The following is a 26,428-nucleotide window of genomic DNA, read 5'->3' as shown; positions in this document are numbered from 1 at the left end:
ACACTATACTACAGACTGAGTGTCTTAAACACAGACATTTATTTTTATCACAATTCTGGAGTCTAGAAGTCTGAGAACAAGGTGTCAATAGTACTGATTTTTTTCTGAGGCCTCTCTCCTCTTGTAGAAGGCCAGCCATCTTCTCCTTAAATATTCACATTCTTCCCTCTGTGTCTGGGTCCTAATCTTCTCCTTTTATGACATCAATTCTCCTGTTTTCTGTACACTATTTGTCCCTGTTTTCCTTTCATATACTTACTATTCTCCAGCCCTTGGGGTTCTAAGGCATGTATCAGCTTCTTTTTGGGCTTCCCCTCTGCCAAATTGAGTCTACAGATGAATTTTGAGGTTTTTCCCCCCCAATCTTTTGCTTTATATATAATGCCATAACAAATAGCCTTTTATAGACACATTTTTAATCCATTCTTTTAATTATAACTAACTACACATAAATCCCTAGAAGTAGAAATGCTGAAATAAAGCATATGCATTTTAAGATGACTGGGTTTTTTTTTTAAGTTTTTAAAATTTATATTTCTATCCATAGGCCAGAGCAGTGTTTAGCAAACTTTTTCTGCAAAGAGCCAGAAAGTAAATATTTTAGGCTTTGAGGAACCTATAGTCACTTCTGCAACTACTGGATGACTTTATAATAACTAAATGAAACAACTTCAAAATACAGAAATCTAACTTGTAAACTTGATAAACACAGAAACAATTATTTCATATGTAAAAAATTTTAAGTTCAAGTACAGAAATATTATTTGGCAGAACTTGTTGGTTTCTACAGAAGAGGGATATTTATAAATTTATCATGGCCCTTATACAGGTTTATCAGCCTTTTTTTAAGATTAAGAGAATTAAGAAAAACATAATGCTTCCTAAAACATCAGGGAAAGCATCCCAAATTTTCTCATCATATATATAAAGCACATATGGTGAATTATGAAAAGTCATACTTACATGATTACAATCTGAAGAAATTTCATTTTCAGGCTAAAAGGAAAAAAGGAGAGATGATGTTTTAAAAAAATCTCAAATCTCAAGTTTTCAAACACCACCAAAATAAACTCAAAACAAGAAGTCTGAATATTCAACTAAATATGTTTCTTCAAAATAAGGAGTAAAATGGGGCTTTTACTGAAAAATACAACAGAAAAGTAGGTGAGATATAATCCTTTCCCCACCAATGGTACAATCTGAAAACGGGGAAACTGAAGAAGAATGTACTAGAGATAAAGCAATAGTGACATAGGGTCCTTATGTGACATTTCATAATTCTGAAAGCTAAAGAGGATCAGGCACAATAAGGATGTCCTTTCTTTAAAGAAAATTAAATATCTAAGAAAACAGGCTTATTTAAGAGAGCAAAGGAGGTCCATCAATGATTTAAAAATTAGTCTCCTGTCACTATTAGGGGAAGCTGGGTGATGGGTGCACAGGAGCTCTGTGTACTATGTTTGTACCTTCTATAATCTTGTAACGTCTATAATCTTGCAAGTTTATAATTAAAAATAGAAAGTTAAAAAAACAGAAATTATATATACTAGTATATTCCCATGAATACATCTGTTTTGTAAAGCCAGGTACATGTACCAGAGATAAAATACACTTCCGATTTCATGACAAAAAAGCTGGACTAGGTTATGCCTAATATTGCATAGCTTTGAAATACACATCTCCTTTATCTATTTTATTTTTAACTTAAAAAATATATATATATTATTTCAGAGAGGGAGAGAGAGATAGAAACATCAATGATGAGAGAGGACCATCAATTGGCCACCTCCTGCACATCCTCCACTGGGGATCAGGCCTGCAACCCAGGCATGTGCCTTAACCGGGATCAAACTGTGACCTCCTGGTTCGTAGGTTGATGCTCAACCACTGAGCCACTCTGGCCAGGCAAGAATGCTTTTTGTTTAGGCAGTTTTCTACTTTATCCCTCCTTTAGATTTTTCAACCAATCAGCAATCCTAGTTCTTTCTCAAACAAAACGTGGAAGGCAATTAATATCACTATAAATTTTTACTCCTATTCATTTCTACTAAATAACTTTATATTAAAGGGGCATTCTTGAAAGAAATTCAGAGCATTGGGGAATTTTCAAAATAACCTATTCAAATAACATGTGAGTTATCATGGGGAAAAAAGTGTTGTCATGTTTACAGTCCAAAGGAACCTATAATAGCAAATATATGATTGTTTTAATGACTTGCTTCCCTATATAGTGGTAGACTGAGTTATTTTCCTCAGTTGTCACTCTTTATAGGATTTGATATCTGGATCCTTTACCCTGTAACTGCACAGCCTCCTGCTGTGGACTTGGCACACACACCCTGCTCTACTGACGTTAGGCTAGGACTTGCTTTAGCTAAGGAGATATTATGAGCATAAACTTTAAATGTGCTTGGGTGGTTGAATTGTGCTCTCACATTCCTGAGAACATGTCTAGGATGCTGCTAGTACAAGGAGACACGCGGAGCAGACCTAAATCCAACCAGGAGCCCGGAGCAGAGCCATGCTAACTGACCCACATAGCCATGAGCAAGAAAAATAAACATTTGTCATTATAAGCCCTTGAAATTTTAAAGAAAAAAGTGACTAATATACCTATCAAGCAAATTCCAAAACCTTTAAATTGCAATTGGTAACAATTATGATCTTATTTAATGAATTTCTTTATTAATTACAGAGTACTGTACTTTTGATGAAGGAATGACCTAATCCACAGAGACAAATGAACTGCAAATTTGGAGACCGGTGTTTGGCTTTCATCACTTTTGTTGCTTTGATTTGCAATCAACAATCAACTTTTCTTATTTTTCTTTCATTCTAGATTCAGAACGAGAAGATGACAACATAGGAATACTTTAAGAACAAGGTTATGATGTTAAGCCATTGATATTCATAGAACTAAAGAGCTATGAAGAATTTCTAAGTTTAATGGCAAATAATTAATCTTAGGAATTTAAAAGGGCTTTTACAATCAAAGGACATACTATTGGTTCAGAACAGTGATTTTCAAATTTTTCCATCTCATGGCACACATAAACTAATTACTAAAATTCTTCAGCACACCAAGAAATATATAATGTTTTTTGCCCATCTGACAAAAGGATATAATTTTGATTCATTTGCACTGAATAGCTATTGTTTTTGGCTGTTGTCATTTTTTAACTTATTGTCTTTAGAGAGAGGAAGAGAGAAAGGGAGACACCTACCTGATTCCAATGAAGAATGTGATGGTTATAGCAAGAAATAGTGAAAGCTGTCAACTAACTGAGCTAGGGGCTACATTTATTTCTTACAACATGACAGGCTGGAAGATAAGTGGTAATGTGTTCAATTTTACAGGTGAAGATATTGCAATACAGAGAAACTGAGTAATGTGATGAAAGGCACACTCCTAGGAGATAAAACTGGATTTATGCTTTCAGTTTGGTACCTCCTCCAAAAGGCTCGATAGGTCAGGTTAAGCACAGTGATGGGGAGCTGGGGGGCCTTTGGGAGTTACAAGAAAAAGAAAGGCAGACATGATGAATAAACAGAACTAGTGCTCTAGAACAGCAATTTCCAACAAGTGTACTGCAAGAATTTTTAAAACATGTAATGCTTGTTTAGTCAAGGGCACCAACCTCTTTTCCCTTAGATTGTCAAATAAAAAATATGACAACAGGCAACCCAATAGCTGTCCGAGAATTTTAGTAGTTTATATGTGCCATGAGATGAAAAAGGTTGAAAATCACTGCTCTGCAACATTGAACAGACTGTCAAACTACAGTGGGAAGTCTTGGGAGGGTTTGGGGTGGGGGTGGGGATTAAGAGATCAACCAAAGGACTTATATGCATGCATATAAGATTAACCAATGGACACAAGACACAGGGCGGGGGGGCGGGGAGGGGGGCGGGGGGTAGGGACCGGGGGAATGTCAAGGGGGGGGGAAAAAGGAGACATATGTAATACTCTTTGTAATAATTTAAGAAATAAAAATTATTTATAAAAAAAAAAAAAGAAAAGAAAATCACTGCTCTGGAGTGATTTGACAGATATATGATGAATTTAGATGTAGGTAGCCCAGGTAAGAAACTGGTGTAATAATTAGATCAATTAGAAATTCTGGATTAGCCTTTGAATAACCACAGCAAGTTATAAAAAACTTTTCCTACCTGGCCAGTCTGGCTCAGTTGGTTGGAGTGTTGTACCGTAAATTGGAAGGTTTTGGGTTCAACTCCCAGTCAGGGCACATACATGGGTTGCGGGTTTGGTCCCTGGGAGGCAATCAATTAATGTTTTTATCTCCCTCTCTCCCTTCCTATCTCTCTAAAATCAGTAAAAACAGACCCTTGGGTGAGGATTTTTAAAAAAGAACAACTTTGCTAACTTCATTTGGCTTTTCTAAATCAATGATTTAAATGTTTTGGGTATCACAGTACTTTAATCTCCTAGTTGAGTAAGCCAAAGCTGAAACAGTTGATTTTAAAGCTTAACACCCCCAGTCCTTCCTTTAAGTTTTGTAAATTCAGAATTGGTATTTTTGTTTTGTTTTGTTTTAAGATTTTTAAATTGATTTTTTTTAGAGAAAGGAGGGAAAAGGAGAGAGAGAAACATCTATGTGAACTGGCTGCCACCTGCACACACCGGGGCATGTGTCCTACCAGGAATGGAACTGGCAACCTTTTGTTGCACAGGATTACACTCAACGGCCAGGGACAGAATTGGTTTTAAGGAAAGGAACAGAATGGTGGGAGAATGACCGGCTAACTGAAGTAGTCAGCAGAGAAGCAGTTTGATTTTGGGTGGGTCACTTAACTTCTCCAGACCCCTGAGAACATTGGACTAGAAAAGGGATTTCTTCCCCTTAGGAGCTATTAACAGACTTTAGGAGAGAAAATGTCTTAAATCTAAATATAAACTTTTATATGTGAGTGCATTTTTTTTGACAAGAGATCCACAGCCATCATCATAATCTCAAAAAAATCCAAGACAAGAAAAGATGAAGAAATATTGGTTTAAGATGGTTGAGATTCTTTCTAGCTTTATGAGTCTATAAAATCTGAGGTGTGGAATATAAAAGTAGAAATATTACTGAATTCCACATCCTTTAATGCTGATCATTTGCATATTATGATTTTGGTTTCCTTCTTCATCTTAATCATTCTCTGCTGGTCAAAGTCACAGCAAACAGGTTTCAGAATACACGACTGAAAAGTTCGAGTCTGAATGTTCAACCATCACATTCATTTAAGAGGATGGTTTTTACAGAAAGTACAGGTCTGGAACTATGATTTCCCCAAGGTAAGCAGGCTGAGTTAATGAGTTTGGCAGGAGATATTAAAGATTCACAAAACTAACTTGGATGTTGTCTGTTTCTGCTTGGGAGTTGGATTGTGTCTTAAAATATGGGACATTCTAAAGTTACATACACTGAAGTTGAACTACCCAGCAGATCATACCTGGCACTAAATTAAGTGACAATAAACTCTGTTTATTAATCGCCTGGGAGAAAACAAACCAAGAAAATGCTAATAGTGTCAGTGCTTTCATGGTCTTGACAAAATCTGAAGGCTGGGCAACAACCAGATGCCTCCCTCTGATGAGACATTCTACTGCAGTAGTAAATAAATTCTCCTGGGAGTTTATTTATAAGAAACCATATAAGCAATCCATTTATTAACTTGCTCCAAACCACCCACTTCTACCCATCAATAAAGCAAATTCAATATAATATAGTTAGTAATGTTAGATAAACCCAGTCTTTTAGTCTTGATAAACTTTCACTAAGTATACACTGAATCTTACTCAGATTCATAATTAAGTTCTTCTTAGTGCCTTATTCTGGGCTCAGGATTAATTTTTCCTATTTGTATCCAGGTATAGTTTTTTCCAAAACATCAGCGATCAACAAAGGCTTTATGTTCTGATTCACTGAAGAGTTGCTCTTTTGTATGATTCTTTAACATTCATCCATCTTTTCAAAAAGGATTTACTATCAGGTCCAGTGGGAGATTAAACAAAGGTTACAGATGCTAGTAAATTAGTGTGGTAGAAGAGAAAAAGCACAAATCTGTACCTACCATCATACAAAGCAGTGTGGAGATTGTAGGGGTAGGGAAGAGCCTGCTATTTTAAAGCATGAAAAAAGTAATACCAACCCCCACGAGTAAGACAGAAAGGAAATCAATAAGTTGAATGGAGGAGGGTACATTTCAGTTGAGCCTTAAAAGGAGGTTGTGATTTGATGCTGTGATGCTTTGTGTATGTTGTGGAAGATGAGACAGGGGTAAGCGTTGGAAAGGCACATTGTGGGCAGAGAGCAGAGACTTGAATGAGATAGTGAGGAATCCTATGGTGACCATTCTTAGGTTTACATATTTGGCATCTCCTAATATGTGATGGGGTACCTACAAAGTTTTAATAAAATCTGAACATTGGGCCGAAACTGGTTTGGCTCAGTGGATAGAGCGTCGGCCTGCGGACCGAAGGGTCCCAGGTTCGATTCCGGTCAAGGGCATGTACCTGGGTTGTGGGCACATCCCCAGTAGGAGATGTGTGGGAGGTGGCTGATCGATGTTTCTAACTCTCTATCTCTCTCCCTTCCTTTCTGTGAAAAATCAATAAAATATGTTTAAAAAAAAAAAATCTGAACATTGGTCCAGTAATGATTTCCCATAATCCAAATTAATGTTATGCTAAACATAGTACAGGGAGTGGTGATTTCATTTACTGTTATTTACCTATGGGCTTCCCCAGGGAGTGGTGGGGTAACAGCTGGGAAATACTGTATAGTTACATCTTCTTTTTTGAAATCTTTAAATATTTATTAATTTTAAAAAATATATATTTTATTGATTTTTTACAGAGAGAAAGGGAGAGAGATAGAGAGTCAAAAACATTGATGAGAGAGAAACATCGACCAGCTGCCTCCTGCACACCTCCTACTGGGGATGTGCCCACAACCCAGGTACATGCCCTTGACTGGAATCGAACCTGGGACCTTTCAGTCCGCAGGCTGACGCTCTATCCACTGAGCCAAACCGGTTTCGGCAATATTTATTAATTTAAAGAAGGAATAAGAACACTACTTCAGAAATTATAAAGTACTGATCTTCTAACGGCTGAAGAAATTTACACTAACTGAACCAAAAATAATACAAAATACCTAAACACAGAAAGATTTGGAAAAATCCATCTCTAGAAAGCAGGACTCAAAGACCTCACTGAATGTAGAAGAATCAATGGGAAGCAATATAAAGCTTTTTGCTGGGACATAAAGGAAGGAACCCGTTCTTATAGTCAAGAAAAAATCCTTTTTCCTCCTGATCTAAATATTTGTCTCTGGTCCGGGTTCAGAGAAAGGTTCCGATCATTTCAGCTGGTTGTCAGTCAAGGTCCCCTGCATCTCTCTTGGTTCGTTTTAGCCAGCTCTTGCAGACTCCTTTTGCTCAAACACCAGGACCATCTGGCTGCACACAGTAGTAAACATGGAGGGGCTTCTTACTACTGTCATATTCCTCTCAGTCCCAGGTGCTGGAGCACACTACTGACTGGGATACTACTTTTGGCACAGCTCTGAGGAGCAGCCCGAAAACTCAATGCAAAGAATAATGTACGGTTAGTTCTACAGGAACATGTTGAGTTTTAAAGGGGTAAAAGATGATAGGCAAGACCCCCACAAACCAGGGCCCACTTATCCCTGGTTCTTAGACAGTCTCAGGTAAGTGCAGGGCAGGGATGGGGCTATGGTGGGGTCAAGACTTCCCTGTCTTATACCTTTAAAATGAAAATACCCTCACTGCCCTTTAATTCTAATAAAGTAAAAGGGTTAGTAAACAGTACCATGCACAAGTATATGTCTACTCTGAGTCATTTGTCTGGTGAGAACTCTTACAATATTATGAATGTGGGAGACTAGCTATGCTATTGACAAAGAATTCAGAAGCATATATCCAAGTCAATGTATGTAATTCCTGACAGATTTTTAAAAATAAAAATTTAGGACATAACTCACACAGATATTTTATCTAATTAAGTAACTTACTAAAAAAAAAAAACCTTAGCCAAATTTCTTTTTAAATCCTCACCCAAGGATATTTTCCCATTGATTTTTAGAGAGAGTGGAAGAGAAGGAAAGACAGAGAGAAACATCAATGTGAGAGAAACACATCAATTGGTTGCCTCCTGCACATGCCCTGACCAAGGCCCAGGCCGGGGAGGAGCCTGCAACCAAGGTATGTGCCCTTGACCGGAATCGAACCTGGGACCCTTCGGTCTGCAGGTCGAAGCTCTATCCACTGAGTCAATCTGGCTAGGGCCAGATTTTAATTTTTAAACTTTATCTAAAAATTACCAAATATACATTTTAAAACTTAAAATAATATAGGGGAATTTTGGCCTAAGCTCAAGTGAATAAAGTTTGTAAAGAAAGAAGTAAATATATTAATACTTCCGTTTTAAAAGGTTGAAACTGAATAAATGATTTCAATATCCATGCCTTACAAAATAATTATTCAACTGGTTACTAAAAATTGTCCCTGTTTTCAGAACAAAGAAATAGTGTATAAGAAAGTTGACTCCCCTGGTTTAAAACTGCCTCTTTATCAGTTCATTTTGGGGCTAAAGTTTTTCTAGTTTTATTTTGTCCCCCTGCCTCCTAGAGGTGGTGGTGCTTCAATTAAAAACAAAAGCAGCCCTAGCTGGTTTGGTTCAGTGGATAGAGCATCGGCCTGTGGACTGAAGATTCCCGGGCTCGATTCAGGTCAGGGGGCAGGGGCACATGCCTGGGTTGTGGGCTCCATCCCCAGCTGGGGATGTGCAGGAGGCAGCCGATCAATGATTCTCTGTCATCATTGATGTTTCTATTTCTCTCTCCCGCTCCCTTCTTCTCTAAAATCAATAAAAATATATTTTTAAAAAAATCAAGTCCTAGCCAGTTTGGCTCACTGGATAGAGCATCAAACCATGGACTGAAGGGTCCAAGTTCAATTCCGGTCGAGGGCACGTACCTCGGTTGTAAACTCAATCCCGGTACTGGTCAGGGCATGTGCGGGAGGCAACCAATCAATGTTTCTCTCTCTCTGTCCCTCCCCATCCCTTCCACTGTCTCTAAAAATCAATGGAAAAATATCCTCAGGTGAGGATTAACAACAACAAAAAGACAAAAAACAAAAGCAATTCCTATAAATGTAAGTTACCTCCTCAAGCTGTTCCCTATTTCACCAATAATTTAGTTATAATTGTAATACGCTCTAAAAATATCAGAAAAACAGAAACGGAAAAAATGAACAGAAGATTCTTTTCTAAAGATGACTAATCACCATTGCCTTAGAATTTAAGATTAAGTACACAGGGATTACATAATTAATTACCACCAAAATAGATAAGATACAACAAAAGTGTCTTGCATCTGTGTATTGACTTCAGGCTACCATTTCCATTTATGACAAAATTCAAACATTTTTTCATAATTAGCTTTCTTTCTGCATAATGAAGAAAGCAACTAACTGACTGGGTAAGACTATGCAATTGTTCATCATAGTCAATCATGAATCCCATCCTCTGTCATGAGAATGCTCTGAATTTGAACTATAATGAAAAGAGAAAAACACATTTTTTCAAACCTTTTTCATAAAAATTAGAGCAATATCTTTCTGAAGCTCTCTGACAATTCCAACAACATAATTACCAACTCACAACAGTTTACATCTGTGAAAAATATCCACTTTTAAACAGAGGGATCATTTAAATGGTCTCTGATACCAAAAGTTGTATTCTTGTGATACATATAAAGTATTTAATCCACGAATGACAGCTTAAACTTGCATTTTCAGAACAGAAGAATAATTAATTCAGAATGAAAAATGCAAAGTTTGAAAGTTGATATTCAATACCAGTTTCTGAATGAGAACCTGACTCACACAGCAAGTCCTTTAGCAGTGCTACGATTCTAAAAATATCTCACAAGGGACACTTTATTCAACCTGAAATTGAGCAAGAATTTCAAATCTATGTTCTTAATTAATTCTTAGTTGGTGCAACCATGACGTCACAGAGCTTGCAACAGCACAACTAGTCTTGTTAACATAAATTTGGCTCCAATTTACATATATCTTGGAATTTTTCCTGAAAATATTAGAATACTAATGAAATAAATTCTTGGTAGATCGCAAGAACTACCCACAGTCTCTAGGCAGAATTTTCCTTCCTACGGTACATTTAGGGACGTTCCCAAAAGGCAGTAATCACAAGTTGGGCTATCACAATACAAGACACACACACTGACATTCTATACACATTTGTTATTTGGTTGACAGAAATTCTATCTGATCTCTAGGTTTCCAAAGGCAAATTGTCAGTCACTGGGGTCACAATGAAATAAACAGCTTCTCCCAAATTTTTCCTTTTAACATTAATTCTCTAAAATAGTCCCAAATTAAGATCAAACTTGTGCAATGACTTCAAGCTGACAAGACAATAAATTACTAAATAAGGATGTCAAAGAGCACTAGTCTCAGAAAATTAAGTTCACTATTTTACATTTGATCATAGCCAAAGGTCTGAGAAGCGATCTATTATTTTGGTTTTTTTATGGAAAAGAACTAAGATGGAGAAAAGGATTATCAAAAATCATATTTCAGTTGTATGCATGCATATTAGCATAACCAATGGACACAGACACTGGGGTGGTAGGGGCTTGCCCAGGGTGGGAATGGCTGGGGGAGGGGGTCAATTGGGGAAAAAGGAGACATATGTAAAACTTTAGACAATAAAAAAAAATTTAAAAATAAAAGAATTATATTTCAGGAGTTCCTCTGCACACCTCTAAAGGAACTCATCACCATTATTTATTCAAATCCAATTCCCCCAGGAGAAACTGCTCATTACAATTAAGTACCAATAAATTAGATCTGAAGGGGAAAAGAGAGAGAGAGAACTTCTGAATGAAGTTACAAGCCTAGTTGTCTTTTGAGGACAACTTTATCTCTCTTTTTTTAAATGAAGTTGTTTTTCTAAATTGAGAAACGTAAGACTTGGGTACATAAAATAAAACCAATTTCTGGGGTGGGGAGACAACACTCACAATAGAAAAAGTAAAACTTAACACTGTCTTAACAGAACCCAGAGAATACAGTCTTTTAATTGAAAATTTCTAGATGCTTCATAATTATCTTTTTAATACAAAATAACCTATTAAATGTGCAATTTGTGGTTCTTGGGAACAAGCTGGGAAACCTTCAAACCTTGAGCTGAATTCCATGGGGGGTTGGCTATTTGGCTTTTGAATCGGTTTTTCCTTGTCTGAGAGAGAGGTAGCAGCAGCAACAGCACCCACCTTCTGCACAGCTTCTTTTCTTGGCATGATGAGACTATAGAACCACATAGACAGCTTTATCCACCACAGAGCAGAGAGACTCAGGGAACTCTAGCATGTGCAGCAGCCCAATGTTGTTGATCTCCAGCAGCATGCCCCTATTTTCTGCCAGGTTCTAATGCATGGTTTTGACGAGCAGAAGCAAACGTTCTCCCAGCATCTGCCCCTGCACATGGACAGCAGGCTGAATGGCAGGCAGAGTGAGGGCTGCGGACCGCGGAGGCAACAGCAGCATTAGATGCTAAATTCTGCACACCTGTGGGGGCACTGATTCTCTGAGAGGTAAGCCACGAGAGGCCAGAGCATTACCAGTTGGAGCCAGGTGGTGAAGAGTTGGACAAGGCCCAGGCTGGCATATAGCACTTGGCATTCCTTGGAGGCTTTGAGGTCTCCCACCTTACTGGCAGCAGGGAATAGGCCTCATCTGTGCTAACTGGTTAGGTGTATAATAAGGCCTTCCCTAAGCCTGTAGAACTGCTGGCACAAAGTAGCCACCAGCTGCAGGCTGGAACTGATTTAAGATGGGCCTAGCAGGGAGTGCTCTTTTTCCGGCCACCCACTGCATATCCTGGCTGGTCAGGTATGCAGAGCCTTTTCCCTTCCTACGGGCCAAGGCAACATGGAGGCTTGGAGCTCATGATGCATCCGTTCATCTCGGTAACTGCTTTGGTTGCTTCAGGAGATGAGAAGCAGACAAAGCCAAACCCCTGGCTTCTCCCATCCTCCAGCATTACCTTAGCACTGATGAGGATCCAAAAGGAGAAAACTCCTTGAATTCTGATCATCAATGGTGTCATCCAAGTTCTTAATGTAGAGATTCCTCTGCCTGGTATCAACTATTCTCTCTTCTTTCAGCTCTTCAAATTTCTGGTTTAACTCAGCCCATTGCTCCACTTTCTTCTGTGCATGGCCTACAAAAATGACTTTCCCACTGATTTTCTTTCCATTCGTCTCTTCCATGGCCTTATTGGCGTCCTTATGTTTTTAGTAACTCACAAAGCCAAAGCCTTTGGATTTCCCACTGGGATCTGTCATCACCTTGGCACTTAGAGTCTGACCAGCTTTCAGATTCTCATCATCCACCTCTTTCCCAAAGTTTTCGATATACATAGTGGTAAACTCCTTGGCTTTGGCTCCACACTCTTCCTGCTCTTTTGAGACCCCACAAACACTTTGAGGTCATCGAGGAGCATGCCATTCATCTTCTCCATGGCCTTGTCTGGCAGCCTCTTTGGTCCTGAAGTGAATAAAGGCATAATCCCCCAGCCATTCTCATCACATACCACGTTGAAGAACAGTATGTTTCCAAAAGCAGAAAAAGTCACACAAAGTGCGTTGTTATCTATAGGTTTGTCCAGGTTCTTGATGAAGATGTTTCCCACATCAGACTTTCTCAAAGAGATATCCCTCTGAGACGACATGATGGGGCTCCCTAATCACATCAAAGTTCATGGTATTCAAGGCCTGCTCAGCGTCAGCCAGCTGCTGGAAGTTGACATAGGTAAAGCCCAGGAGCTGCAGGGGATCCTGTCTCAGCAGACGGGGACAGACAGCACAGGCTCTGCAGGACTGAACTTTTCATATCGCTCGGCCTCGGTGACATGCGAGTGCAGGAAATGTGTAGAGACACTTGCTTATCACACTGACTTGGGAGGCAACACTGGCATTGAGAAGTCAATGTCTAAACTAAGATGTACTGCTTTTAAAAATAGTAAATCAGGAATGCATACTGGTATTGCCTTATACTTAATAAAAACTGCCTCAATGTTACTGGGCCAAACAGTTGTAAGCAGGCATTCAACTTGTGGAGAACTGGCATCAAGGCCCTGCTGTGCATCATCAAGGTGGTGGATGCCAACTACCCCAAGACTAGACTGTGGACTCCCCAGGTGTTTCCCACCCTCTGGACACTGGTCTGTCCATTCATTGATGACAACAGAAGGAAATTCCTTATTTATGCAGGGGATGACTGTCAGGGTCCTGGAGGCCTGCTGATTACATTGATAGAGATTATTCCCAATTTCCTGGGTGGAGAGTGCATGGTATGTACTTAGATTGTGAAAACAACACATGTTTATTATGGAAAGCACAAAAAATACAATAAAGAAACCAGGTCATCCATCACCCCACCCGGCCACAACACTGTGAAGCATCTGGTGGACTGCTTTCCAGAGTTCATGTTTTTCCTTTAGTAGATGTTCTATGCACCTGCTTTCTACACAAATAATATTTTTAGTACATAAAACAACAAAGAACAAACACAAGCTGGCTGCAGTGTTCATCTCATCAGTCCCCACCACCTGAGTCCACCAGGAGGACTTTTTGTAAGAGGCCACACAGGACAGAAGGGGGCTCTTCTCGGCACCAGGGCTCACAGGTGGCAGGGTGAAGATGAGAGAAGCGCCCTAACTGGTTTGGCTCAGTGGACAGAGCATCGGCCTATGGACTGAATAGTCCCAGGTTCGATTCCGGTCAAGGGCACATGTCTGGGTTGCGGGCTTGATCCCCAGTAGGGGGCGTGCAGGAGGCAGTGATCAAGGATTCTCTCACCGTTGATGTTTCTATCTGTCTCTCCCTCTTCTTTCCTCTTTGAAATCAATAAAAATATATTTTTAAAAAAAGATGAAAGCAGCTGGCACAGACTCAGAGACAGAGGAGCAGGCAGAGAACTCAGAGTTCAGGGATGGCTTATTCCAGACTGCAAGACAGTAGACAAAAGGCTCTCAAAAACAATATGACTCTCCCAGGGAGTTTGTAATTTTCAGCTGTCCTGTTCTAAACCTCCAAATTTCAAAAAAAATTTTTTTTTTAATTTTAAAAAATTATTAAATGGGGACTCCCTTTCATATTAAATAATTCTTCAAGAAGCAACCAAACAGGAGAGAGAAACATCGAGACCAAGATGGCGGCGTAGGTAAACACCGGAGACCGCTGCCGCAAACAACCATTTCAAAAATACAACTAAAAGACTGAACGGACATCACCCAGAACCACAGGAAGGCTGGCTGAAGAGAGACTCTACAACTAGAAGGAAAGAGAACAGCAAATCGAGGCTCAGAGGCAGCGCAGTGTGGAAAATACAAAGGTACCGAGGTGCGCGCGCAAAGCGGGCTGGTGGCTGAGGGCGCGGTTGTCGTTTTCTGTCGGGAGTGAGTCTCAGACTCTGGGCTCCAGATCCGGGCGAGTCTCTAGGGACCCAGACTCAAACGGGAGAAGCGGGATTATCCGGCATCAGTTGGAACCTGAGGGCAGCTTTCTCTCCGAGGTTTGCAGCGGCTGCCGGGGTTCTGAGAAGCAGAGCCTCTGGGAACGGGACTGAGCGTGGCCATAACTGCTCCCTCCGCCCGCCCTGTTGATCCCGCCCTGCCCAAACCCTGCGCACAGCCATTTGCCGATCGCCTCAGGCAAAGGCTGGATTAGCGCCTCCCCAGAAGGCAGACATTTTCCATACAGCTGATTCCTATAGCCAGTCGGCCTGGGGGTCAAATCCCTCTAGTGTTAACTACAACAATTAAGGCTTGGCTAGAACAAGACTGCGCACAGAGACCACAAGGGGGTGCACCAAGAAAGCATAAAAGATGCGGAGACAAAAAAACATGACAGAAATGGAGGATATGGAGCTAAGAATCGCAATTTTGAGGGCTTGCCATAAATTTGTGCAGAGCCTCACGAAAACTAATGAGACCCTCGATGCTACGATAAAAAAATTAGAAAGTAAGCATACACGGACTGAAATAAAGAATATTATACCCAATAGCAGACCAGAGGAGTACAATAATCAAACCAAAGATTCGACAAAAAACACCCAATTGGAAAAGCAAAATGAAAAAAGAATCCGAAAGTGTGAAGATAGTATAAGGAGCCTCTGGGACAGCTTTAAGCGGTCTAATATCAGAGTCATTGGAGTGCCAGAAGATGAGAGACAGCAAGATATTGAAAACCTATTTCAAGAAATAATGGCAGAAAACTTCCCCCACCTGGTGAAAGAAATGGACTTACAGGTCCAAGAAGCGCAGAGAACCCCAAACAAAATCCAAAGAGGACCACACCAAGACACATCATCATTAAAATGCCAAGAGCAAAAGACAAAGAGAAAATCTTAAAAGCAGCAAGAGAAAGAGGCTCAATTACCTACAAGGGAATACCCATACGACTGTCAGCTGATTTCTCAACAGAAACTTTGCAGGCCAGAAGGGAATGGCAAGAAATATTCAAAGTGATGAATACCAAGAACCTACAACCAAGATTACTTTATCCAGCAAAGCTATCATTCAGAATTGAAGGTCAGATAAAGAGCTTCACAGATAAGGAAAAGCTAAAGGAGTTCATCACCGCCAAACCAGTATTATATGAAATGCTGAAGGGTATCCTTTAAGAAGAGGAAGAAGAAGAAAAAGGTAAAGATACAAATTATGAACAACAAACATGCATCTATCAACAAATGAATCTAAGAATCAAGTGAATAAATAACCTGATGTACAGAATGAACTGGTGATTATAATAGAATCAGGGACATAGAAAGGGAATAGACTGACTATTCTTGGGGGAAAAAGGGGTGTGGGAGATGCGGGAAGTGACTGGACAAAAATCATGCACCTATGGATGAACACAGTGGGTGGGGAGTGAGAGTGGAGGGTGGGGTGGGAGCTGGAAGGAGGGGAGTTATGGGGGGAAAAAAGAGGAACAAATGTAATAATCTGAACAATAAAGATTTAATTTAAAAAAAAAAAAAAAAAAAAAGAAGCAACCAAACAGTATCCACACAGCCTCAGGACATGCATTTCTCTATAAATACTGGCCATGGGCTTCTGATGGTTTAAGATCACAGCAGCCAGGGGAAGAGAGAAATAGTAAATATTTGTCAGTGCTGACTCTAAGCTCCACCCCAGGGGTAGAACACACGAGGAGGGGGCGGGGCTGCCACGCAGAGGGGCTCCCACAGCCAGAGAGGAGGCATGTGGATGACTGCTGGACCAATAGGACCAACAGACGCCCAAATGAGGCAGTGGTGGTGGCAGGCAAGGGAGGCTGGAAGCTTGCAAAAGTCCCTTCCCTGTGGGTTCTGTAAGGAGGATTTGCTTTTCCTTTTTTTTTTTCTTTTCAGATTGTAAAGCATTTTCAGGTTTAAAAAAAAAACAACTCAAAAAATCTTTTTTTCTTGTTTTCTTCAGTCTGCTGGGCCCCAAAGCGGAGAAAGGCGGCCGGGCAGCTACTGGTCCATTTATACCCGTCCTCTCCGGAGGCTGCTGGTGGAAGGGTGCCTTGCAACCTGGGACCAACTTTGTCTCTTTAAACTCTCCCTGCCCCCAAAGACAATCTTTAAAGAATTTCTAAAAATTAGATAGGAGCTGGTTATAACATATATAAAGGTAACTCTCTGCTTCATAAATCAATCAGTTTCATGTGAAATCTCGGTCTGCTTCATTTTTCTTTAAGCGCCTATTTAGGAAAGTTAGAAGATAAGTATCCTGGGCAGTGGTGGTGAGGTGCATGGCAGTGACCATGGATGAGTATCAGTCAACCTCATATAAGGAGCACAAAGGACCTGCATTTTTCTTAGGTTTGCTGGGAGGGAAGAAATGTTGAAAGGGGGGAGGAACTGAAAAAGTGAAGAAAAAGAAATCTGAATAAAACAGCAAAGGTGATTATGTCCTTAAAATAACAAATGAAAGTCTAAGTCAACAAAGATTCTGCATAAAACTTAAATTTTCTCTATTCAACTAAAATTTGCTACTAAATAAGTGAATAAAAAGGAACTTTACTCTTTTGTAAAGGGAAAACACTTATTGGTTGCATTCTGAAAGGTACATACTTTCTTTTCTTGCAATAATCATTCAAAAGCTTCTTTCTGAGATTGGGTAAGAGACTCCATGAAGTTCTGAGTATGTGTTTTCATAATGCGGCTAAATGTTAAAGCTAGTAGGAAAAAGAGTTGTAAGACTCAGCTAATAGGATACCGTGATATCCTAAAATCTTAATATATCTTGGTCAATATTTTGGCTGAAAGGTTAAGCATATGAGGAGCAGTGGCTCTGCTTTATGCCAGGCAATGTCTCCAAAGGGTGTGCGTTTCCTAATGTAACAGCAGTCATACCATATGGTGCTGCTTTCATTGGCATGAGCAGGACAGAAGCTGCCAAAAATCACATGTGCTATTTTGGGCCATGAAACGTGATAAATCCCAAATTTAAAACATACAAATTTTCTAAATTAAAAAAGTCTTTTTTAATTTTAAGGTTTCAAAAAGATTGTACTTTTATAATTCATGGCTCAACTGGGTAATAGTTCTGTCTTTGTGATAAGACAAAGATTTTATGTGTTTTTATTATTGATTTAAGTGAGAGGAAAGGAGAGGGAGAGAGAGAGAAACATGGATGTGAAAGACAAACACCAACTGGCTGTCTCTGCACACCTCCTGCTGGGGATGGAGCTCACAACCCAGGCATGTGCCCTGACCAGGAATCAAACTGGCAGCCTCTTGATACATATGCAGGAGGCAATTGATCTATGTTTCACTTTCACATTGATGCTCCTCTTTCCTTCTCCCTTCCTCCATTTTCTTGCTCACCCAATACCTTGTACACAATAAACATAAAGTACGTAGAGTAAGGTGAATTGTAAACTCAAATAACATTAAAATATGGAGGGCTTTGGCCTGGACAATACAAATATGTAAAATCATTCACACAAGCTCCTGTGGTTCTCAAAGTGCGTCAATATCAGCATCTGCAAATTCTTGGACGCCACACTTAAACTACTGAGAATCTTGTGTTCTCACAAGGCTTTCAAGTGACCTGATGGATGCTCAAGTTCAAGAACCACTGAAGTAAGAGTACTTGGGCCTTTGGTATGAGAAAGACAAAGTATGCTAAATACAGATCATTATTGGAAGAGAAGGGACATGTTCCTGCCTTGGCCAGGTTACTACTTGTAGGCAGTGGTGCAAGCCATGTAAAGTCCTGCAGTAATAACCTTCAAAGCAGCTCACCTTGACGGCCCACGCTGGTGCGTTCGCTTGCTAGCTATGTGCCCCAGAAGGCGAGAGACCTAAGCCACCAGCCGGAAGGATTGATTTTACCAAGAACCAATCTGTAGGAAGGTGCACATCAACTAAATTTGAACCTTATTTCTTTAATCTCCTGTTGGCCTGGAACAATGATATCATTAATCTATCATTTGGAGTATGTTGTTTATTTATTGACTTATTAAGAGACATTATCCTATGTTATTGATTTGTAAATTATCATAAATTATAAATCCCACAGTAAACCTGTGTTAAATAAATTATTGGCAAAGACAATTTTATTTTCTGAGCATAATTTGCCCCAAACAAAGCACTCTTTGTTTTCTGTTTGTTTTTATATTTTTATTGATTTTAGAGAGGAAGGGAGAGGGAGAGATAGAAACTTCAATAATAGGAGAGAATCACTGATTGGCTGCCTCCTGCACACCCACTATGGGGGGGCTGAACCCACAACCCAGGCATGTGCCCTTGACCAGAATCTAACCCAGGACCTTTCAGTCCACAGACCGGCATTCTATCCATTAAGCCAAACCAGCTAGAGCAAAAGACTCTTTGTGACATCAACTCTCAGATTCTCTTACACTAACTCAGTGTTAAACAATTTGTGGACAAAAACGGGGAGCTTTAATAAATCATAAATTCCTAATTGGGCAGGTCATGTTATGTAGTCATGCCCCAGACTGATAACTTCTTCAGCAAAAGGTTTTTAAGCAAGCCCCGATAAATACCCAAATAAAGAAGAGATGCTAATATAAAAAGAAAAAAATCTTTGTTTATTTTATAAAATTTTTGTGGTAAAATGGGAAAAAAAATCAATAAAAACTTTTTAAAAAATGAGTTATAGCTTGCTTGAAAATACCAACTAGATGGACTATTCTCACAAACTGATCAAATGACCACTGTGGTGGTTTTTTAAATGTTCACAAATTTTAATTTTTCTTTCTTTGAAAACTGAATCAGGTTACCAAACTCCCCAAATCATAATCTTGTCCTTTTTTAGTGGCTTTGCTCCAAATTAACAAAAGATAAAATAGATCAATTATTCATGCCATGAAAGGATCCACTATAAAAAAAAAACAAACAAAAAGCTTAAATGTAACACAACTTTTATTTAAACCATCAACTCCATCAGTACATTTAAAATGTGGCCAAAGCCGGTTTGGCTCAGTGGATAGAGCGTCGGCCTGCGGACTGAAGGGTCCCAGGTTCGATTCCGGTCAAGGGCATGTATCTGGGTTGCGGGCACATCCCCAGTGGGAGATGTGCAGGAGGCAGCTGATCGATGTTTCTCTCTCATCGATGTTTCTAGCTCTCTATCTCTCTCCCTTCCTCTCTGTAAAAAATCAATAAAATATATTAAAAAAAAATAAAATAAAATAAAATAAAATAAAATGTGATTTCAGATAGAGGGTGTGGCTCAGTGGTTGAGCATGGACCTATGTACCAAGCGGTCACGATTTAATTCTGGGTCAGGGTACATGCTTGGGTTTCGGGTTCCATCCCCAGTAGGAAGCATTCAGGAGGCAGCTGATCAATTATTCTCTCTCATCATTGATGTTTCTAACTCTCTCTCCTTCTTCCTTCCTCTTTCTGAAATCAATAAAATTTTTTTAAAAAAGTGATTCCATTCTCCAAAGAATGACTTGCAACTATTTTTGTGTTTCTGTGTAAAATAACCAGGAATAAAACACCAAGGCAGCCGAAACCGGTTTGGCTCAGTGGATAGAGCGTCGGCCTGTGGGTTGAAAGGTCCCAGGTTCTATTCCGCTCAAGGGCATGTACCTTGGTTGTGGGCACATCCCCAGTGGGAGATGTGCAGGAGGCAGCTGATCGATGTTTCTCTCTCATCGATGTTTCTAACTCTCTATCTCTCTCCCTCCCTCTCTGTAAAAAATAAATAAAATATATTTAAAAATAAAAAAAAAAAAAACACCAAGGCAACTGTTAATAACTGTGTTAATCAGTTTCTGTAATATAGTGCAGCAGTGGCAAATTTTTCACAGGCTGCAGAGAATGGCAGAAAAGAAGTCTTCTGCTAACTCTTCCTTCAATGGCAAGAACAAGGATCATTCCCAGGAGTTCTCTCACTTATTTCTGCTAACTAAGGAACTTGGTTTTGAATATATAAACCCATTCTTGAATTTTGCTTTGGAACATCAGATGTTCCAAAACATATGGATTGGCAACAGATTTAACTTTGTTTCCCTTGAGCTAATTATTAGCATGTGCTCCCATTCCTGAATACAAGTTGGCCAATGGCTCAGCAACAATTAGTCAAGGATTTAAAAGATTTATGTGAAAAAGTCACTAATGGACAGTGTTTCTCAGTGGTTAGAACATCCGCCCACGCATTGAAGGGTCGAGGGTTCTATTCCTGGTCAAGGGCATGCATGTACTTGGGTTGCAGGTTCGACCCCTGGCCCTGATCAGGGCAGAGGCAACCAATCAATGTGTTTCTCTCTCATTGATATTTCTACGTCTCCCTTCCCCTTTCTCCCTCCCTACTACTCTCTAAAAAGGAATGGAAAAATATCCTTGGGTGATAATTAACAACAACAAAATAGTCACTAATTCATACAGGGACAATTATAAACCAGTGATAATTCACCTACTTAATTTTATATTGCAGTAAGAGTTAATTCTCCTAAATCACAAAAAAAATCCCTTTTGCTTTTGCTATAAGAAAGCAAAAGCAATCCAATAGGAGAAAAGATGGAAACAAGCAACAATAAGAGCCTATAGGTTATTTCATCATTTTATAAACCTTGATTTTGAATACTACAAGTTCTTTTACTAGAAAGTTTAAAGTTTTTTTCTAGAAGAAAAGGACTTCTCTCCACAAAATTTTTGGTGTTTTTGAACTTTTTATAGTAAAAAATCTTGACTAAAACTACATATGTTATACCATAGGAATCCAATCCTGTCTCTTGATCTATGAGTGGGAGCTACTGTGGTATATAGCTTTTCCAACTATTTAATACTAGAGCAGCGGTTCTCAACCTGTGGGTCGCGACCCCTTTGGCGGTCGAAGGACTCTTTCATAGGGGTCGCCTAAGACCATCCTGCATATCAGATATTTACATTACAATTCATAACAGTAGCAAAATTACAGCTATGAAGTAGCAACGAAAATAATTTTATGATTGGGGTCACAACATGAGGAACTGTATTTAAAGGGCCAGAAGGTTGAGAACCACTGTACTAGAGGCCCGATGCACGAAAATCATGCAAGTTTAGGCCTTCCTTCCCCCAGCTGCTGGCACCGACTTCCCTCTGGCACCCAGGACCCAGATATCCCTCTAGCTGCCGGCAGGCACCCGGGACCTGGGCTTCCCTCACAGCCCCACCTTCATCCTGAAGGTCATCCAGAAGGATGTCTGGAAGGATGTCCAGTCTAATTAGCATATTATGCTTTTATTATTATAGATAAGAAATAAAGAATGGTAGGACAGTGGCAAAGGGGGTGAGGGGCATATCTTACTTTGTTGATGAAATAAAATGTGAGTTTCCTAAATATCATTTACTTTTCTCTGCTTTCACAGAATGCTAATAACATTTCTGACTAGGAAAGGTTTAAAATCATTATGTTTTTATTAAAAATTTTTATGTTGATATTATTGCAGAATTCCCCCCCCCCCCATTGCTACCCCCATCTCCCCCCACCTCTCCCCTTTCCTTGGCCTTTACCAAATTACTGTCCATAGATTCCATTTGTTTGTCCTCATCAATAACCTTGAGAACTTTTTAATAATGAAGTTTTGTTTTGCTGATTAAACCTAATGTTGAGAATTGTTTAAATCAGCAAAACTTGACTATGATAAAGTGGAATCTGTAGTTCAGGCTATGAAACATGGGCACTGACCTCTAAGATGAGAGGATGAGAGAGGGAGGGAGGGAGAGGATCTCCTTTTGTTTTTGGTAGGAGGAACACATTAAGTTCAGTTACCTGTGTTGTGAACATTTCCCTCAGCTCTAGCCTGGCTCACAGTATCAGTGAAATTTGTGATGCCAGCTCTTTAGAATGTGAAATGAGCAGATTGACAGGTATGTCTTTATTCTAATGAAAGAAGTGGTGAACTTTTGTCTCTCCCCAGAGACAAAGTCTACTCTTAGTCCTATTCTTGGTTAAGTGCTTTAGGTGGGACTTCATTCCTGAGAGAGGGGTACAGCAAATGACTCCAATCATACACATATAGCATTCCTAAATGATTCAGGGACTGTGACAATGACAAATAAAACATTTACAAATAATGCTGGCACAAATGGCTACGTGGGGGTAAGAGCTACTTTGACCACCTTGCCATCCCGTGGAGGCTGTGAAAGAAGTCAGCCAGAAGCAGATGTTAAGGAGAAATCATTTCAACTAAGAGGTTGAGCCCCCCAATATCTAGCTACGCCCAAAGCCATATGAAACAAATTCTCTTTTAGCTTAAGCTAGTTTGGATAGGACTTCAATAGAATTATATCTCCTAAATATAGTGAGGAACATATACCTGTACTTAAAGTTCACTCTGATAAAACCAAGGTGAAAGAAACATTAGAATAATTTTACTCTTTAATCTAGCCCATGTTTATTTAAGGTTCCAATAACACAGTAACTAGGTCTTTTTTCTTTTAAAGAAATCTAATGGTATTATGCACACTATATGCTAAATGCAATGAAGTCACCCAAATTTAAGGAGATATGGGAAAAGAGAACATATTTTTAAAAACACCAAAGCTAATTATCCATACTCTGGCAAATGGGCCTGTTTAATTCCGAAGCACGTTTGACAGCAACTTCTAATATTCTCCAAAAGTAACATGACACACTTTCATATCCTACATTACCTAATCTCAATGGGATTTGTCAGCCTCCTAAATCCCTTCTTTTTATTTTTATTTTTTACAAAGAGGAAGGGAGAGGGATAGAGAGTTAGAAACATTGATGAGAGAGAAACATCGATCAGCTGCCTCCTGCACACCTCCCACTGGGGATGTGCCCGCAACCAAGGTACAAGCCCTTGACTGGAATCGACAGCCGTCAGTCCGCAGGCTGACGCTCTATCCATTGAGCCAAACCAATCAGGGCAATCCCTTCTTTTTAATATTTTTATTGATTTCAGAGAGGAAGGGAGAGGGAGAGATAGAAACATCAATGATGAGAGAGAATCATTGATTGGCTGCCTCCTGCACGCCCCCCACTGGGGATCGAGGCTGCAATCTGGGCATATGCCCTGACCGGGAATCAAACTGGTGACCTCTTGGTTCAACTGCTGAGCCACACTCAGTGGGGCCTAAATCCCATCTTTTAATAAGGCTTAGAAGAGTTACTAATTTTTCACTTCTTTATTTCACTTTGTTTTTTTAATGAGTAGATGGAACTTGAGTTTATATCTCAGTATTAAATTCTATTATCAGATCCCTGGCTGCAGCTACAGTATGCTGAAACCCTAAAGGGGATTTCAATGATGGTCTCACAACAGAACAAGTCAAACAGGAGCTTTGTGGAACTATCCTATATAATAAAAGGCTAACATGCAAATCGACCAAACAGTGGAATGACTGGTTGGTGGGGGGCGGGGCTGGCGCCAGGCCAGCCAAGATCGGTGCCAGCAGGGAGAGGGAGGGGACAGTGATGCGGGGTGGCAGCGACCTGCGGTGGCAGCGAAGGGGCAATTGGGGAGGTACTGTCCTCCCCCTCCCTCATCACCCCACTGGTCACCTCCCACAGAGGGAAGCCACAAGCGGGAGCAGCGGAGCGATTGGGGCCAGGTCCCACCACTCACCTGCTGGCGCCATCCGTCCCCCAGCCTGCCAGTCGCCTCCCGAAGAGGGAGGCCAGACAGAGGCTTAGACCCACTCCCTAAGCCATCAATCGGACATCTCCTGAGGGCTCCCGGACTGCGAGAGGGCAACCAAGGTACATGCCCCCCCCCATCCCCACCCCCACCCCCTGCAGAGTGCAGAAATTTTCATGCACCAGGCCTCTAGTTAAAAATAAAACGCCTGCCTCTCTGGAAGACCCAGAAGCTGATGATGACTTTAAGCAGTCCTAGAAAGATGGCATCCTGTTTGTCATCTCAGAGATAGGTCTGAAACAAAACCAACCAGAAAAGAGTTTTGTGGCTGTTGATCTGTAGTAGTTGCTGCTACAATTACTATGAGGATACAAGAGTCAAGAGAGAAAAGAGAAAAAAAAAAAAGTGCATTAAACAAAAAGACAAGTGTAGGAAGAGAATTTGCTCATGTTTTCATAACAAAGCGGCTAGAATGCTGATGTAAAAATGTGGTAAATGTTTACAGACTGGTAAATATTAACACGCTCAATTTTGCAATTCAAAGCATTTTGAACTATTTAACGCTTGGCATAACTCCAGTTTGACTTTATAGTGACTATCTCAGATGATAATGATCCTAGACATAATTCACTGCACAAAATGTAAACATTAGTGCTGATTTTAATGCATACTAAAAGGCACACACAGTTGTCAAATCACATAAGGGGCAAAAATTTCGTTCTTTTTGGCACATCTACATTTATTAATGTATTTCTTCTTTTGCCTTATCAACTACAAGATTAAATATAAGTGGGGACAAAAGTACCAGTTATTAGGCATTCATTCACCATCACACCAATGTGATTCACCTCTGCCATGTCGCTGACACACTGCTCTAAAACGTTTGTTTGCTGTTCAAGAAAAAACATACCTAATCTGAAACAGCTAACCTCAAGATCCAAGAATCACAGCAACAGCCTACTATAAATTATCAAAATATTTGATCTTCCTATAATACTTAAATACCTTCATTCCTAGTTTGTGTAGCCCAGAGAAACATAGTAAACCACATCCTTAAAGAAGACTGGCAAGCAAAGGCACTTATTAACTATTAAGAAAAATGATGATTTCCTTAGCTATAGCAGTGTGTGAATGTAATAAAAATAACTGGGTAAGAAAGATTTGTTTTAGTGGAAGGAAACAAATATTTAGGAAACAAAATAATTCGAAGATATCTTTTTATATCTCACCTGTAGATTTAAATTGGAGAATGTCAAATTACAATTGCTTTGCCACATACACATAAGGTAGCTTAGAAAAACAGCTCATTGTAAAAGAATTGAACCATAAAATAAATAAATTACTGAATTCCGCTACCTTCAGGTTGATGTAAAAGTTTTAACTTCCACTAGACATGCCACAACTCATGAGTATGGAGTGGGTGATCTGTCATCCAGGCCCTACAGCAGCCGTCAGTAAGTGTTTTGGTAACCACTTTTTTTTCATACCAAGCCTGAATTTTCCATATTGGTAAGCACTCAACCTTATGACAGCCACAATCAGATCTGGCCAACTCAAAAGCCCCAATGATAACAAAAAATATTTTGTTTCATCCTTTTATTAACTTAAGAAAAGCAAGTTTTTGTCTGTTGTGTGTGTTTAAATTGAAATGGACAGTGCCTACTGACTTAACTCAGGTTCTACCTCCTAAAATGTGACTCTTCACCTATTTAATTTTTATAGTTCTACATATTATCTTCTATTTGCAAAGTGCTTAGTCAATAGTATCCTAAATCTTGTGTGCATGTGTATAGGGAAGCCAAAAAAAAGATGTAGTAATCCATTTCCGGTAAGGGTGGGTTAGATTATTGGAATAACCCTCAAAATATAAATAACTGAAAATGTTAAAAGATAAAAAAGTCTCTTAAAAACAACAAAAAGCTAACAATACTGTAGGCATTACCAAGCCAAAGCTGAAGGAAAGGGGTGCCCAGATAATAGGAGAGCTCAAAAGCTCACTTTTCCTTTGAAGGTCCTTGCTAAACCCATAACAGATCCTCCTTTAAAAAACACACAAATATTTTTATTGATTTTTTTAGAGAGAGAGAAAGGGACAGGGAAAGAGAGATAGAAACACTGATGAGAGATTGGCAGCCTCCTGCACACCCACTTTGAGATGGAGCCTGCAACCCAGGCATGTGCCTTGAACGGGAATTGTACCATGACCTCCTGGTTCATCGATCGACACTCAACCACCGAGTAAATACCGGCCA

General features: G+C 39.7%; 1 protein-coding gene and 1 pseudogene across 1 annotated transcript in view; both read right to left on the bottom strand.

Moving 5' to 3' along the window:
• Window positions 1-26,428, bottom strand: part of GLG1 (golgi glycoprotein 1) — a 108,375-nt gene that overhangs the window by 49,361 nt on the left and 32,586 nt on the right. Inside the window, exon 2 of the mRNA XM_070398267.1 lies at window positions 964-996. Within this exon, the coding sequence (XP_070254368.1) occupies window positions 964-996 (33 nt within the window). The remainder of the gene's footprint in view (window positions 1-963; window positions 997-26,428) is intronic.
• On the bottom strand, window positions 11,975-24,177 carry LOC138997278 (polyadenylate-binding protein 4 pseudogene; annotated as a pseudogene).

This window comes from Myotis yumanensis, unplaced genomic scaffold, assembly GCF_028538775.1.
Source record: "Myotis yumanensis isolate MYYU_CA2020_CCGP unplaced genomic scaffold, mMyoYum1.0.hap1 SCAF_18, whole genome shotgun sequence".
In the NCBI taxonomy this organism is placed as follows: domain Eukaryota; kingdom Metazoa; phylum Chordata; class Mammalia; order Chiroptera; family Vespertilionidae; genus Myotis; species Myotis yumanensis.
The sequence above is the reverse complement of the archived record's forward strand: the minus strand, read 5'-3'. Positions and strand labels throughout refer to the sequence as shown.